Below are 17,662 nucleotides of genomic sequence, written 5' to 3'. Positions count from 1 at the left end.
TATTTGGGGATTCTATGTCATTTAAGATTTTTCTGCAAATCTGGCCCAGAAGACCCTGATAAATACAACAATTTAATTTCCCACTTCTAAACCCACCGTTTAATTAGAGAAAACAGCGTGCTCCTGACATGGAGCTCCATCAGAATGCTGCTGAAGGAGAGATGGAGAGGAACAGTGCGGGTGAGCATTGGGCCTGGGGTCAGCGCATTTGATTCAAATCCCAGCCCCCATAAATAAGGGGTTTGCTGATCATCTGACTCAACTTTCAGGACCTTTTCATTCACTCTAATCTTCTCACCAACTTTCACCAAAGCCTATTAAATTCCTGCTGGAGAATATGGGTTCCACTTTCTTTCTCTTTTTAAATTTTGCATTCCTAGCACCCACACACTGCTTGATATGTGCTAAATGTTTACTGAATCCAGTTTTAAAAAATAAGGGAAAAAGTTGGATTAGATATCATAGATTTGGAGTTGGAAGCTAAATTAAAGGTCATCCAAAGCCTGATCAGGTTAAGTAGCTTGTCCAAAGTCATACAGGTACCGAGGGACAGAGGTGAGATTTGAACCCTCTTCCCTAACTCCATATCTCTCACTCTGGTTTCTAGGTGGTATAGTAGAGTGCTGGGGTCAGGAAGACCTGAATTCAAATCCTGCCTCAGACACCTACTAGCTGTGGGAAGAATGACCTAATGGGATTAGGAGATGGCAATGGTGTCACAATTCTATCAGGGCTGACTCCAAGAAAACAATTTTCTCCATTATGATCCAATTTATTGAGGACACTTTCTACCCGCACTCTGACTGTGAGCTCCTTGACAGCAGGGATTCTTTGTTGCTATTACTATTGTTTGGTCTTTTTTTATACCCCTGGCACTTAGCACAGAGCCTGGCACATAGCAGATTAGTTGATTGACTAACTGATATTTTAACCTTGGCATGACTAAGTATACAGGCCTCTGAAGGCTACCTAATTGGATGGTATGGAATTAGACTTGCCCTTTCTTTGGTACCAGGAAATCCTGATGAGTAAATTCTCTCTACCAAACCATCTTTGCAACTTCCCATCTTAGAGAGCTATCTGCAGCACCCAGAGTGGAGGTGACTTGCCCAGTGTCACTCAGCTATTATGTCAGATGTGGGATTTAAACCTAGGTCTTCCTAACCTTGAGGCCAGCTCTCTATCCACTCTGCCATTCACCCCTAATTATGCAGCAAATAAACTCTCGGGCATCCAGATGTATCACTTGCTCTTAAAAGAAATGCTCATCCCTTGAGTGATTCTGTTGGCATGAGTGAATCTTTAAAATAGAGGATTATGACACTTTCTTTCCATCATCCCAAATTTCTTTTAGCCCTTTCTGATGTCACACCTTTCAAAGGTCAAAGATAATTCACAAGAGTTTTGGAGAAGCCAACAGCTAACTTGGCAGAAGAAGGCAAAAATACCTGGGATGTCTGGTCTCTAACTCAGAGGTCAGCTCCTATGGGTAACCTTTCCTAATGCTCCTGTATTATTAGAGATCCTTCCTCCTGAAGTGACTTTGTGCACCCCCTCCCCTTGCTTGGCCACCTTCCCTCTTCCCAACTGGGGCCATCATTAGGCTGGGGTAGTGAGGGAAGAAGTCATGGGAGAAATGGGCAGTACGGTTAGTTGTGGTCAAGGTTAGTCTTATGGGGACTAATGGATACTACTTTCTGATCCAGCTGGCTACTGATTCCACTAACCTTTCTCCAAATGACTAAGCCACCTGAATGATGTGTAATATAACATGGAGAAGGGAAGGGGAAGTGACATGACAGCCATCTTCAAATATTAAAGTGGCCACCATGCAGAAATCGGATCCTATTTGCTTTTGAGGGGTCTAGAGGAAAATTAGGACAAACAGTAGAAGTTGTAAAAAGGCACATTTAGATTTAACATAAAAAGAAACTAACTCACAACTGATTAGCTGGAGCTGCTACAATTGTCTGGAGCATCTTAAGATACTTGAGAACTGCTTTGATTACAGAAGAGATGATTAAACCCAGCAATAGGCTGTCAGAACAAATTAGCCACTAGGGAGGCAGCATGGCACAGTGGAAGGAATGCTGGGCTGGGATCTCATGACCTCAGTTTGAAGCCTGGCTCTGCCACTCATCCCCTGTATGACCTTGGGGGAGTCATTTCACAATCTTGACCTCAATTTCTTCATTTATAAAATGAAGAGATTCAACTAGATCACTTCTAAGGTCACTTCCAACTCGAAACAATAATAATAATAATAATAACTAGTAGTAGTAGTAGTAGTATATGCTGATGATGATAATGATAATTATTATTACCATCATTAATTATTATCGCATATTGTTTGCAAAAGCACTTCACAAATATTATCTCACTTATTATCTATAATTGAATGATCTGTTGGGATAATGACAAATAGAGCCAACAATCATGCATCTTGACTGATGGACCTGTTATCCAGTATGAAGGCAGGGACTGGAATAATAATAGTCCATGTTTATAAGGCACTTTTCAAATATCTCATTTGATCTTCCCAATAACCCTGGCAGGTGGGTGATATTATTATCCCCATTTTATCCCCATTTTAGAGATGAGGAAACCAAGGCAGACAAAAGTTAAGTGACTGGACTAAGTCCAGTGCTCTATCTACTATGCCACCTAAGTGTCCAAATTCTTGAATTTCCTTGCCAGATCATCATTGACATCTTTCAGTTTCAGAATCCATAACCTCTATCATTCCTAAATCACTTTTGGGGGGGGGAGCCTAGGCAATGGGGTTAAGTGACTTGCCCAGGGTCACATAGCTAGTAAGTGTTATGTGTCTGAGACTGGATTTGAACTCAGCTCCTCCTGACTCCAGGGCCAGTGCTCTATCCACTGTGCCACCTAGCTGCTCCTCCATCATTCCTTAAACACAGGTTTGAGATGAAATGCAACATTAATTGGAAGGAAGGGGGATCCAGATCCGTGCTTTCTTTGGGCTGGGGAGCTCCCAGTGTGGAAACTATCTCCACCAATGCAAATCAACTCATCTGCAACTTAGAGACTGAGAGAATTGCCTGAGGGCACAGAGAGGTTAAGAGATTTCCCATTGGTCACACCACTAGAATGTGATGGAGGCAGCACTGGAACCCATTTCTTGTAAGATTTATTGCAATGTCCTAACTTCATAGAATGCCCACATTGTGATAAAGGCCCTCCGGTCTATGACTTGCCCACCCTTCCACTAAGCCACCTGCCTAAGAGGCAATGGGGGAATATTCTAGAAGCACTAAATAGCAATGAAGAATCATCAGCCTCGGAATCTTGCCTTGATTCACTCATTCTTTGATACCTGAAACAGGAAGCTGTTATATTCATGACTGAATCTCACCAACACAAGGCTAAACCCCCAACTCTTAACTGCTCTACAACAGAGAAAGTGGACCCCAAATTTCAAAAAAGAAGGACCCACCCTAGTCATTGAAGTTCAATCTCCATTATCCTAATGAGGACACTGAGACACCAGAGAATGAACTGGTGTGCCCAAGGTCAAGTGAGTAGTGAAAGACAAAGCCATTAAGTAATGACCTCAACGAAGTCGATCCTTAGCTATCCACTGATTCAGGCCCAGAACTGGGCAAGACAATAGTTTGTAAACCTAGTGTTCAAGTCATTGTATGTACCTGAAAGCAAATGTTTATCCATTTGCAAGTCATTTAACCTCTTAGCATGGGCAGCTAGGTGGGGTTAGAGCAGTGGGCTTAAAACCAGAAAGACTCAGCTTCCTATTTCAAATCACGTCTCAGACCCTTCCTAGCTGTGCGGCTCTGGGCAAGCCTGTTTGTCTCAGTTTCCTCATCTGTAAAATGAACTGGAGAAGGAAATGGCAAACGACCCTATGATCTCTGCCAAGAAAACCCCAAAAAGGGTTAGAAACAGTTGGATACAACTGAAACAACTTAACAACCACAACTAACTTCTCCATGTCTCAAACAACTCTCTTAATGTATTAGCTGCAGAGAAAGTGACACGTACATCAGTAGAGAGAGGTTTTTCTCTACAGGTCAACAAGCTTGGCACCAAAGAGGAGATACAAGAAGACAACTGTACTTTTTGTTCAGATATGGGGGAATCATGCAGTGAAACACTATACACTATACACAACATTAGACTTGTTCTATGTTGGTTAATTTTGCTATGTTGGTTAATTCATTTTTTTCCTTTATTATAAGGGACAGCTTCCAGGGAGGGGTAAAGGTAGGGATATATTGGGACATGTGGGTGACATAAAAACAAAAGATCTCCATATAATTTTCCAAAAAGAAACCATGGATCAAATCCCACTCAGCCATGTATATGTGAGTATATATAAATGTGCTATAGAGCAAAAAACTGTTCATTAATTCAGTAGAAATTTTCTCTTCTTTAATCAAATATTTATACTACCTGAATGTGGGTGCATCAGTCTTATAGAAAAGAAATACATATAATCATCTCTCAACCAAAGAGAGAGAACTAACCTCCAGGTCATGAAATCCTTGGTTCAAGTCCCAATACATAGGCTTAGGACCCTGGGCAAGGTCCTTTAATGTTCCCAAGGCAAATGTCTGGGACTGTAAGCCAGTTGTCACTCTAAAGTATTAGAGGGTATACTTAGCTGAAAATTTCCAAAACCAGTAAAATCCCAGGTTTGGTAGCTGGATGGGAAATATAGCCATACATAAAATTCAGCCTACTGCCCACATAACTGGTCCATAAGCCACCACTCATGAGAAGAGCTGAGGAAGGTCATTAAAAATCATTAGAAGGAAGAGGTTTAATGTTAGATAAAGGTAATAGCACATCTCTGTTTAAGTGAAAACTACTGCCTTTGGCTTTAAATTACCATCAAAGCCAAGTTCTAAAAGTTTGAATGTCTTCTAAGAGGATTCGTCAAGTTTTGTTTTGTTTTGTTTTTATCTTAAAAGAAAGTTAGTGTAACATCTGTATAACTGACATCCCTTTTTAAAAGTATACTGACACCTCCTGGAGACATTCAACCCCAAAACACATCTGGATGGGGCTGATCTCTCCATTTGCCACTAAATATGTTTACCCACAAAAGGGCATACTTCTGCAAAGCTTAGGCATCTCTGTGCATAGAGGAAGAAAGTGGTACTGGAAGTCCAGTGTCTGAATTAGAGTCAAGGTTCCCTATGGTGAATAGGGCACTTTCAGAACAAGTTAGTAAGTTACACATATAGGAAAATAGAAGCTGTCAGACCAATGACCCATTTCCTATCAGTAGAAGGTTGTGCCTTTGGCAAAGGAGATCCTTCATACTTTCATGAAAGAGACTGGGAATGCTGGGAAGGAGGAGGGACTGCAGCTGTCAGATTTTACAAGGCTAGAAAAAATATATATCCCTTCTGGATTATTCACGAAGTCAGGTTTCACTAGGTATCATTATCTTAGCTTACCGGGCTGCAAATGTCATTAACACTTATAATGGACACTAAGATGATCTAGTCTTGTTAAAACTTCATCAGGAGAAGTCTCTCTACCACCTCCTATGGGGATGGTTGCCATTTAACTGGCTTAATTGTACTTCTTGGGGAGGGGGACCAACAAATTGACTGTCATTCGTTGTAGGGAAGCGGGACGGCTCAATGTTATGCCTCAAAGCAACAGAATGTGCATAAAACAGATGATATAACCCAACCTGGTGGAACAGGAAACCTCTCTCTCCTCCCACCCCTGGTCCCTGCCCCACAGACATCCCCAGACTGAAACAATAATTGCAAAAAATGTAACTTTTTGGTAAAAAGGAAAGAACTTACTCACTTTCAGTGCAAATAGGACAGCATCCCTTTCTATTCAGAATTTTACCCTAATGAGGAAAAAAAGAACACATTCATTTTAATGAAGAGATTATTTTTCTAAGAGCTAATGTGTCTATAACATTTTAGGCTTTGCAAAATGTTTTACATGCATTATTTCAATTGATCTTCAAGTCCATTCCAAGTCAAGAGCTAGGATTCTATTTATTTCCTAGTATGGAAATTCCCTCTTTCATGCAGCTCAGTCACTGGGACCTAACCGAGAGCATTAGAAAATTACGTGAAGCACTTGACTTGTCCAAGGTCATCCACCCAGCACATGTCAGTGACAGGACTCAAGCCCAGATTGTCCTGACTTTAGAACTGGCCCTCTCTCCAATTCTTCACTTCCCCTTTCACTGGTGACCTCTACAAGTGAATTCAGTACATATTTGAATTCAATCACCAGATGATGATGCCAACATGCTATTGAGGACCTTCTGTTGCAAGGGCAGGAGGTCTCTGGCCAAGGCAAGTAGTAGAGACTTAGCAGCAAAACGATAGCTTCAAGTCCCTGGTTTTGAGATCAGGCATAGTGACTTAAGGTAATATATGAGAGATACGATACTTTAAAGGCCTCCCTCATGTGACTTTTGTCATATGGAGTTAAGGTGGAGAATGTTTGGGACTCAGTCTTTTCACTGATATCCAAAACCAGTCTCTGAGAGAGCATTCTCCTGGACATAATCACAAAAATGACCTTTCAGAATATTGATTCAGAGAGGCCCTGCATGTATCTTGGTTGTTGGCTCATTTTCCAAAAGGTTTTATGGCAAAAACAAACAAAATAACCCACCTTCTGATTCAAGTCTACAGTCATCTGGCCCTTTGAATGAACAGAGTACTGATAATGCAAATCAAGCTGATTCATTTTTGTTGTCCAGGAGGCAATGTTTTATCCATGTGAATTTAATTCTACTTGGTCAAAGCCAAGACAGTTCGCTGTTTCGTAAAATTGGATAATATTCCAGGGATTCCATAGAAGTTCAATATGTTATCAAGGACCCTCTGTTGCAAAGGCAGGAGGTCTCTGGCCAAGCTGAGTATAGTGCTCAGACTGGGTGGCCTAGCCCATGAGCCCTGCCTTCTCCTCTCTACATTCCCCCTCTGGGTCATCTCATCTGCTCTGCTTCTGCTTCATTTGTCCTCTCTACATAGATGGTTCCCAAACCTCCATCTCTAGCCCTCACCTCTTTCTCGAGCTCCAGGCCTGCATCACCAGCTGCATGTTGGACATCACTTGGATATCCCATCAGCATCTCAAATTCAATGAAGAGTCCATTAACTTCTCCCCCAAATCTACTCCTCCCCCCAACTTCTCTCTACACAGTCAAGATTCTCTATAACCATCATCCTTCCAGCCACCAAGGCTTTCAACCCCAGGTTTATCTTTGACTTTTCCCTCTGCCTCACCCAAAGTTTCCAATCAATTGTTGTCTCATCCATATCACCTCCAAGACTCCTCTCCCATCAGTCCCTGTCTCTCTACTCCCACAGCTACCATCTTGACTTAAGCCTTGTCGCCTTTTGGAGACTATCACAATAGCCTCCCAAGTCCTTCCCTTCTCTAATCCATCCCTCATTCAGCTGCCAAATTGAAATTCCTAAGCACAAGTGTGACCATGTACCTCTCCTACTCAAGAAGTTTCAGGGGCTCCCTACTGCCTGTAGGATACATAACAAATTCCTCTGGTTGGGATTTAAAGGCCTTCATAATGTAGCTTTAACCTATGCTTCCAGACTCATTTGAAATGATTCATTTGCCACACGATCGATGCTTTAGGAGTACTGGACCACTAGCTGTCCTACGACCTGGCATGCTAACTGCTACTACTCTACTTCTTTGTACAGTCTTTCTCTCATTCTTTAAATATTCTTTCTTCTCACCTCTGACTCTTGGAAACCCCAGCTTCCTTCAATGACCAGCTCAAGTCCCCAGTTTTTCCAAGTAGCCTTTCCTAATCACTTCATGAATGCCCTTCCAGCCCCATGAAATGACTGCATTGGCTTTGTACATAGCTTGTATTTCCTTGTCTATGTACATGCTGTTTCCCTACCTCCACCCAGAGAATGTAAGGGCCCTCTGGGCAGGACTGGCTTCACTTTGGTTTCCATATTCCCAACACCTTGCACAGTATTTGCCACATAATAGATGCCTGATAAATGTTTGTTCAATTGAATTGAGTCATGACTGGAGTTCTCTGTTCACTGGCTCAGTGGGTCCTCATACATTCGGCCACATTTGTTCTCTGCCATGGGGTTCTTCATCCATAAGAAGCCAGTACTTGTACTGATGCATCTACTTCCCGAGGGATCTGTGTGTATAATGGCGGGGGTGTGGCCTCGGCGCTCGTCTAAGAACCTCGCACTTCTGCCAGGCTAGAAGCCAAGGGGTCGGTGTCATGGCAGAACAAGTCAGTTGCTGGACGTGTAGTCAAAAGACCTGGGTTCAAATTCCTCCTGATTGCTGGAGTGACCTTGGACAAATCACTGTCTGGGCCTCAGTTTCCTTATCTGTGAAATGAGGGGGTTGGACCAGCAACCTCAAAGGCTCCTTTCAGCTCTAGAGCTAAGAAACATGTTAAGAAACAAGAAGATGACAGAAATCCAAGTAGATCTAACTGCCATCCTCAGACCTCTCTGAGCCTCTGTAAAGTGAAGGGATTGGACTAGCTGATCTTTAAAGAACTGAGATTCATGGTTCTCCAACAAAGCCTCATTACTTATAATAGAAACAGAAATGTTGTCTCGGGCAGCCTGCCTGGAGGCCAATGACCCATGTCATCCTTCCCAAGACCATCCTTCTCTGAATGGCCGTTTCTTCCTCACGGTTCAAACAATGCAGACTGAAAGCACTTTGGTACTTAGCTTGTCCATCGGCCAGTCAATCAATAAGCAATGATTAAGCACCTACTATGTGCCAGGCTGGGGATACAAAGAAAGGCAAAAAGTTGCTGCCCTCAAGGAGCTCACATTTTAATTGGGGTAGGCACAGGTAAATAATGAAGTACATACTAGAAACAAAATAGAAGGAAGCTCATTTCAGAAGGGAAGGTACAAGTAGTGGGCGGTGGAGAAGGTGTAAACCAGGAGCCTCTTGTAGAGGGCAAGATATGGTTTATTCCTATTGAGAAAGCTAGATGGCACAACCCGGAGCTAGGAAGACCTGAGTTCAAATTCAACCTCAGACATTTAGTAGCTGTGAGAGCCTGGGAAAGGCACTCAATCCTGTTTGCCTCAGTTTCCTCAATTGTAAGACGAAGATGATAATAATAGCCCCTACCTCCCAAGACTGTTGGGAGGTTCAAATGTTATGATATTTATAAAGCACTTAGCACAGTACCTGGCACACAGTAGGTGCTACATAAAAGCTTATTCTCTTTCTCACTCTCTTCCTACTCAAAAGCTCATGCTGCAATGCACAAACATGGCCAGGATCTGAAGGCTGGGGAGACCATACATCACTGAAGTCAGCCCTCATATCAAATGAGACAAGAAAGCACATTCTTCTGCTGGCAAAATAATCCCCTTTCATCAACAGGAGCTGTAGGAAATGATCCGTGCCATGTCCTCTTCTTCCTCTTCTTCCTCTTCTTCCTCTGTTCTCCTGTGACGCTTGTCCTTTGGCCCTGAACCCATGCTCCGTTCAGCTGGGGGCCTGACTTTCTTTATTTCTGGATGGAGCCTACTCGTAGACTGGGAGCCAGAAAGGACTTTGGGGATCACAGAATCGTAGATTTAGGGCTAGAAGGGACCTCAGAGGTCACTGAGTCCAACACCCTCATCTTACAGATGAATGAGGGTAAGTGACTTTCTCCAGGCCACACAGTGAGGAAGTAGCAGTCAGGATGGAAGACAAGTCCTGTGACTTCAAACCCAGGGCTCTTTTGCTGGAAAATCTGGACTTTCACCATAATATCCTGACCATACTGGAAAGGGACCAAAACAGGTGAATACAAGCATCCTGAGGGGACAGATCCTTTGATTTTGGTCCCTGTAATGCTGGAGCCTAGTATAGAGCCCAGCACAAAGTATGTGCTTAATACTTGCTTGTTGACTATAAATTCAGCCCTGGTGTGTTTTCCATTATCTATCTACCCAATAAGGCCTGGATGCATTTACACACACACACACACACACACACACACACACACACACACACACACACAAACGCGCACACACGTGCCCGCATGCACACACACACACATATACACATACTGGCTCAATCAGGAATAAAGTAGGAATAGAGAATGCATCCCATGGAACCTTCTGTTGGCTTGGAGGGTAGGAGTTGGGGGAGGTCTTTATCTGTGCATCCCTTTAAAATTAACAGCGGCAAAGCTGAAAAGCAAAGAAAGTAGGAAAAGAGGACAAGTATTCCCAACTCAGAACACTGTTGAATTAGCTAGTCCTTCCTAAACCTTATCCCTGAGAGCAGAGCATTTGGGACTGAGTGGATCTGGGCCAAAGAACCCTGGCCTCCATGAAGTTATTCAGAGACCAACACAGTAATAACAAGAGGGCGTGGAGGGCTGGGACTCCTCCTTTTAGGGACAGACCCTCAGGGGCCCCATTTGGGGCCATCAACCCAAAAGGTCAGCTGCCTGAGTACTTGGGGAGCATGAAGAAAGCCAGGCTGGCCTGGGGGCCTGAGCACCGGCCCTCCTCCAGGAGCCCAGAGAAGAGCCCCTTCTCCATGAGGCCAGGTTTCCAGGGCACTTGGCAGCTTGACTCCAGCCTGCTGGAGCCCCCAGGTTGGCACGGCATCCTGTTTTTGTCTTGTTGAATAAGGAAGCCCATTATTGCTAACATGTGTGGCATGGGTTCATTAGCAGCCAGGGTTCCCCGAGGACTGGGATAAATGATGTGATCCCCTTCTTCTCCATGAATATTTATAAGCAAAGTATGTTGAAGTCTATTTATCGTCTCCCCCCTTTTTTTCCCTCTTCTTTTATGTGAGGTTTTCAGTTTTACGTCTGAGGTTTTTTAGAGCAAGACTAATTAGAGTTTTACTCTCTCCCTCCACCCCCACCCCCACCCCCACCCCACCCAACCCCCAGTTCCAGCCTTCATTCAGTTGTGCAACAGAAACAGCTGTTGGAGTTTTTTGCCTTGCTTGGCACTCAGGGAAAACAGCAAGGGTTTTGTTTGCAATAATAACAGATGTGAATAAAATTAAAAGCTGTCTATAACTGGGAAGGGAGGACGTATTCCGATGTTGTGTGTGTGTGTGTGCGCGCGCGCGCATGTGTGCACGCATGTGGTTTAATTTGCCAGAAGTTGATAGGTTGAATCTTATTTTTTCCCCCAATGGGCCCTCAACCTGAAAAAGTTTCCTACTCCATAAGCTTAATTCAACGAGGCTCAGACTTTTAAAAAGATAAAACTTATTTTATGGTCTGCCCAGTTAGAGCAGGATGCTGAATAGCAGGGAAAGAAAGATTTCCCTGAGAATTCTGTTTTCATTTGGGCTGTCATCTCGGGCCTGGAGAAGGAGGAGGAAGAGGGAGAGGTGACCTGGGCAAGGGTCGCATAGTGAACGGGGTCTACTGGGGGAATGTATGAATAAATATGCCTCATACTGGAGTAAATGATGGAAAGAGGGTGGTCTGAGTCAAGAAGAGAGAAAAATAGAGGGAAAAGGAAAAATCAGGGGACGATGGAAAATGAAGGCGATCCTGGAGCAGAATAACAAGAAGTTAATGGGGTACAGAGTGCATAGGGAAGTACGTTTCACACACATGATAAAGGAAATTTTTTTTAAATCCAGTGTTGGGGCAAGGGCAGAACTTTTGATCCAACAGAACATTTGGAGGTTCAGTCAGTCAATAAGCATTTATTAATTGCTTACTGTCTGCCAAGAACTGTGTGAACAATTTTTTTTAAAGCAGATCCCGCCCTAAAGAAGCATACATTCTAATGGGGGAGACAACATGTTAATAACTAGATAATATACAAGGTAAACACAGAGTACCTCATTCACGGCTTTGGGAGGTTGGGGGAGGTACCTGGAACCAGTCCTGAGAAGCTATTAGAACATTTAAGAAGGATTTAAAGCAGGAAGAGTCCTCAATGGCCCTTTAGACTAGTCCCTTCATTTTAGAAACCCAAGGTTCAGAGAGGTGACAGGCTGCCATAAGTCACACAACTAATAAATGGGAGGGTCCAGATTTAACCCCAGGTCTTTGGACTCCAAATCCAGAGCTCTTTCCATGACATCCCACTGCCTTCTCACACTGTTCTATTTTCTAGCATTTTCCAGCATCTGAGCCCAGGGATAAAGATAAAAAACCAAGACTGAGCCTTAGCCACTTACGTGTGGACAGCTGTTGATGGGAACGCATTGCTTCTTCTGACACTCAGTCTTGCCTTTCACACAAGCACAGATGGTGCAATTAACAGAGGACCACATCTCTCCATCCTGTAGAGGGGAACACAAGCAGTCACTTAGCCAGCCCAGCAGAAGGGCTCTCAATAGCATTTCTCCTCGCAGGAGAGTGTTTCGTTCCATTAGGGAGGGAAGCCATTGTTTAGTCTAAATAGCTTTGAGTTAGCCATCTCCAGCCACTAAGTGTTGGTGTGGAAATCAGGGCAATTCTTTGTCTCTGTCCCCATGGCACAAAGCAAATTCTTTGGAGTCTAAGCTGACCGAGTTTGCATTTTGCATTGGTTTTTTATTTGCTTTCCTTCATCTAGGGATACAACATCACATGAATTTTCATACAGGGTTACAAAAACCTAATTTTCCACTTGGTGACATGATTGAGGCATTGAGGCCCTGAGGACCTGACACGCAAGGCCATTTCGTTGAAATGTCAGGGAGCAGAGCGTTCATTCCTTGATGGGACACCCCTCTGGCACGGCCCAAGAACAAAGCTTAATCCAGGTGACTGCCAATGCCGTAGCAGACACCTGACCAGCTGAAAGTCCCAGACACCAAATCCGTGCAAGTAAATGTGCAGGGGCCCTCCAGGTAGGGCTGGCATCCTCTCCCCCACATGCAAGGGCCTCATTTGGAAAGCATTTCCTAGACGTGTTCCTTCCTCTGAGGAAGGGCTGTTTGGGGAACCGTCTTGGCTCACAGTGTGTCGGATTTTACTTGTGCCAAGTACAGTGAGTAACTGAGTGACTGACACTCTGTCCCAGGCACAAGAGGCCCCTGGGCCTTGCTAATGCTTTCACAGGGCAGTGTAGCGGTTTGTGAGGTGGGAAGATGGAGATGGGGAGCAAGACAGAGGGGCCTGAAAACAAAACAGAAGCCAGTCACATCCTGTGAGGGAACAGGAATCATTGGAGCCTCATCAACAACTGGAATGGCTCTTAGAGATCAGCGTGGGGGCAGCCTTCACTAGCACAGAGCCCAACCTAGTGGTACCTTCTCATCCCACATCCTTCGGTAGGAGCAGAGATTTAGAGGTGGACAGGCCTTCAGAGGAGGCCATCTAGCCCAACTCCTCATTTTATAGAAGAGGAAATTGAGGCACTGGAAATGAAGTGACAGGGTCTCATGACTAGTAAGTGTCAGAGATTGGTCTTCCCGACTCTTCTGTTCACTAAATCTTGCATAGAAGATCAACACCTTGAAGGTCTTCATCTGTAGTTTAAGACAGGCTGTTTCAAAAGTCTCCGGATGATTTTATGCTGCAAAGCTTAAAACCGCACTAGGATTTTTGGGATACCCTATGCATTCCCTGGAAAGTGGGAGCCCATGTGGGGCAGGGGGCTGAGGGGTCTACCCCTGCTCTGGTCACATTCTTGGCCCACTTCTTTTCTCAGTCATACGTAAAACACAAAGAGGACGTGTTTCCTCTCACTTTGTGTCTGTTTTGTCCAGTTTTCACTATTGACTTTGCTGTGTCAACGCTGGGCTTCCTCCAAGCACAGGGACAGATTTTGTTTTCATCTTTGTAGCTCCATGACCAAGCCAGCGCCTGGCACAGAATGTGAGCCTCTCTAGGCTAGAGCACCCAGACATATAGTGTAGAGTCCTGGCTCTGGAGGCAATCGACCTGGGTTCAAATATTTCCTTCAGTACTAGCTGTGTGATATTGGCCAAGTCAATGAACCCACCTGGGCCTCAGTTTCTTCATCCCTTAAATAAGTGAGTTGGACCAGATAAACTGACATCTGTGATCCTACGATTCTGCAAGTCAGAATCTGCATCACCCCAAAAGGATGGGCAGAAATCTCAACTAGGAGCAATGTGTAGAAATTGCAGAGAAAAAAAAATTTAGGCTTCATATCAGGGAGAGCTTCTTTATAATTGTTACTATGTCAACATAGAATGGGCTGCTCTAAGGAAGCACTGAGTTCAAGAAAAGGCTGAATTGCCATTTCTCTGGCCTGATGTAAGGAGACTCTTCTTCACGAGGTCTAGTTCAGTGGTGTCAAACTCAACTATAAAAAGACCACTCTGCCATCGGCCTATTGATTTAGAAAACCACATATTAACATTAACTATGTTCTATTGTATTTTTAGTTATATTGTTAAATATTTCCCAACTACATCTCAATTTGTTTTGGGCCCACTCAGGGGTATTGTGGAAAGTACTCATCATGTGGGCAGTAGATGTCAACTGAGGTCCCTTCCAACTCTAAGATGCTGTGATTCAGACCCTGCCCCTGACATTTGTTCACTGTGTGACCCTGGCCAAGTCTCCAACTTCCGTGTGATTCATACAATTCCCAGGATCGTATCTATTAGGTATAGATAGTTTGTGATCCGCATAGATGGAGAGAATTCCCATACCAGGAGTTCTCAACACCAAGGAAACCAGAGATCAAAGAGTTACCTAATAAGAGGATATATATGAAAGTACTTTGAAAGTTGCAAAGGGACTTTTTTAAAATGGAACTTATTATTACTGAGCAGAACCAGCAATGGAATTAGATTCTATATTAGGTTCAGACCACTGTGTCCATAACATCAATGGGTAATCACCACCAGGTTGAAGCAAGCCACCCACACAAAGGAGAAAGAAGTCCATGGGTAGGAGTCAACAATGTAAGGAATGACCTTCCCTTTCCTGCTGGTGGAAATGTTGTTATTTCAGTGTTTGTAAGAAGGTTTCTATGGCAAGACTGTAGGGATAGGAATCTCAGTAAATGGGGCGGGGGGGGAGTCTTTCTCTGAGGAGAGGGGGAAGGAAAATGGGCAGAATACCTCCTGAGAGACGAGTGATCTGTGAGAGCCTAGAGAAGCACATAGTTCTCATAACCTGATCCAGGAAAGGTATGATCATTCATCAAGCTCTGGTTCTATCAGGCATCTTGTATGTTCTGTAAATGAGCTGAGAACCAAGAACCTCACCGGGACTGGAAAGAGGAGTTTAGTGGGAGGTCCAACAGAGGAGAGGGGGGTCTGGGGCTCTGAGACAGGACCAAGCAGCTGGCTGAGACCTGCAGATGGGCTCTCAGGAGCCTATCAGGCTACCACCTCACACTGAGGGCACACTAGCGATACCAGAGCCAGGTGTGAGCTTAGAAAAAGAGGCCAGGACGCCAAGCTCTGTGAATGGACACCCAGCCTTCACAAAGGGCTAGTGAAGCCTGCGGGTCAAGGGAACAGAGAAGTGAGAAACGAGTCAGGGGAGAGGATCAGATTTCCAGGGGCCAAAACCACAGAGACTCAGGAGGAAGGAAGGGGAGAAAAGGCAGCGTTAATTAGGAATCTTAATGCAAAGAAATACATTCATCCTCACAGTTTTCTTTGAGCTCCATTCCAGTCACACTGGTCCGCCAAGTGCTCCTCAGTCATGAGGTCCCACCTCCTACCTCTGAGACTTTGTCCATTCGGGTTGTTCCTTCCCCCTTGCCTGGTACGTCTTCCCTCTTCACTCCCACCTCATAAAATCCCCTGCTTCCTTCAAAACCAAACTCCTACCTGAGTTCCTCTCTGATCCTCCCGGTTGTTAGAGTACTTTCCCTCCTGAAATACTTTTGCATGTATTTTCATTTGCTTATCCGTGTACACGCCATATTCCATCAGGAGGACATAGTAAGATCCAAATGCCTTCTCTAAAAGACATTCTGAGGAAGGAGGAGAGGTGGAATCTCCAATTTCTTTTCACAAAAGAGAGCAGGGTAGCCTCAAACAGGACAGAAGAGTGGGGCATGGCAGCCAGAAGGTTCCCTAAGGGCTTAACATCAGCAGATGTTGGGGTTACCACAGACCCCTCCCCCTGTTTGGAACAGCCATAGAGGAAATAGTTGACAAACTTTTCCTTTTGAACTGCCTCTCAAATTGCTTGACCCTATAAAGACCCCACAGAGGCAGAGAATCCCAAGAGAAGTTCCACTTGGGACTATTGACAGTCATCCCAATGGAGCCCAAGAGCCCTGCTCAAGACATTACCCGGAAGATCTTGCTCCCAAGCTTGCACACACGGATGTCTTTGGGGGGCACACGCACAAGGCATTCTTCACAACAGGAGTCTCTGCTCTTAGCACAAGCTCCAGGGGGAGAGCATTTCTTCTTGCACACCACGGTGGAGTCCTGGCATGAGAGGCAACAGCAAAGACAAATGAATGCTTAAGAAATGATGTCATCCTCCTCACACACCGGCACCCACTCTACCCCAACCTGTGGTCCAGCATCACCCCTTCCCCCTCCCCGGCCCCCACCACATGCCCCACCTCTGCCTTCAGAATTGCCCTCCTCTGGAGTGCTTCTTAAATACTAACTCTATTGGACTTCCATTTGTATGCACAATTTTTTGTGTTTCTAAATTCGATAGTTTTTGTTCTCACATCACTTTCATTTCCAAATATCTCCCTCCTCTATTCCTTATCCAGCAAGCCATCCCTTGTTTCATAAAAAAGGAATGCGGGAAAAAGTCATTCTGCAAAATTAACAGAGATATTAGCTTGGTGTGACCATGTAAGTAATGTTCACGGCCATAGTCACTCACCTTTGCCCTAAACAAATATTTAATGAGAATCTACTCTTATACAAAGTATTGTGATAGGGGCACAAGAAGATGCATAAGATGGAGGTATGTGAAGACCACATGGGAGGCTATAGAAAGAATGCCAGACTTGAGGTCAGGAAGACCTGGGTTCAATCCAATCCATGCTTCAGACACTTAATAGCTATGTGACCCTAAGTAAGTCATTGAACCTCTCTCATCTCAGTTTCCTTATCTGGAAAACAGGGGTAATAAGAGTACCTGCTTCACTATGAGGCTCAAATGAGATAATCTATTGAAATTCTCTGTAGATGATGGCTATCATTATGAGACACGTGCCAGCCCTTTAGAAGCTTACAGCAGACCAGGAAGAGCATTGTGATTCTCCTGGCAGCTGCATGGAGAGGGCTGAGCCTGCCCCATAGACCCATTTAAACTGGGAGGGAGGCCTGGCTCTGGTCCATCAATTGCCGCATCTCTGATTCTATCTCGCCCCGTATCTCTCATCCAGATTTTTCTCTTCACTCACACACTTGCTTCTTGCCTCTTGCCTGAATTATTGCAATAATTATTAAATTATTAATAATAGTCATATTCATGTAATTAAATCATTGCCATTGGTCTCCATGTCCATTCCATTCTCCAGCCAATCAATTCATCCTCCATGCAACTAAAAGAGTGATTTTCTTAAAGCTCAGATCTGACTATGTTACCGCCACCCTCCATTTCACAATCTCCAATGGCTCCCTATTACCTTGAGGATTAAATAAAAACTCCTCTGTCTGCCGTTTCAAGCCCTGCATGACCCGGTTTTCGGTTGGTCATCCAGTTGACAAGCAATTATTACGTGCCTATGATGTGCCAGGCACTGGGCTAAACACTGAGGCTACCAAAAAAAGCAAAAAAAAT

General features: G+C 44.3%; 1 protein-coding gene across 3 annotated transcripts in view; it reads right to left on the bottom strand.

The window, feature by feature from the left end:
• The window catches only part of BMPER (BMP binding endothelial regulator), a 291,522-nt gene that overhangs the window by 101,816 nt on the left and 172,044 nt on the right, over positions 1-17,662 (bottom strand). For all 3 annotated transcript variants that reach the window (XM_020969089.2, XM_020969086.2, XM_020969088.2), the window contains 3 exons: positions 16,201-16,341; positions 12,163-12,267; positions 5,812-5,857 (listed from right to left, as the gene is read on the bottom strand). In XM_020969089.2, the coding sequence (XP_020824748.1) occupies positions 5,812-5,857; positions 12,163-12,267; positions 16,201-16,341 (292 nt within the window). The remainder of the gene's footprint in view (positions 1-5,811; positions 5,858-12,162; positions 12,268-16,200; positions 16,342-17,662) is intronic.

This window comes from Phascolarctos cinereus, unplaced genomic scaffold (assembly GCF_003287225.1).
Source record: "Phascolarctos cinereus isolate Bilbo 61053 unplaced genomic scaffold, phaCin_HiC Scaffold_4;HRSCAF=312, whole genome shotgun sequence".
Classification (NCBI taxonomy): domain Eukaryota; kingdom Metazoa; phylum Chordata; class Mammalia; order Diprotodontia; family Phascolarctidae; genus Phascolarctos; species Phascolarctos cinereus.
This window is presented reverse-complemented; position numbering and strand designations above follow the sequence as displayed.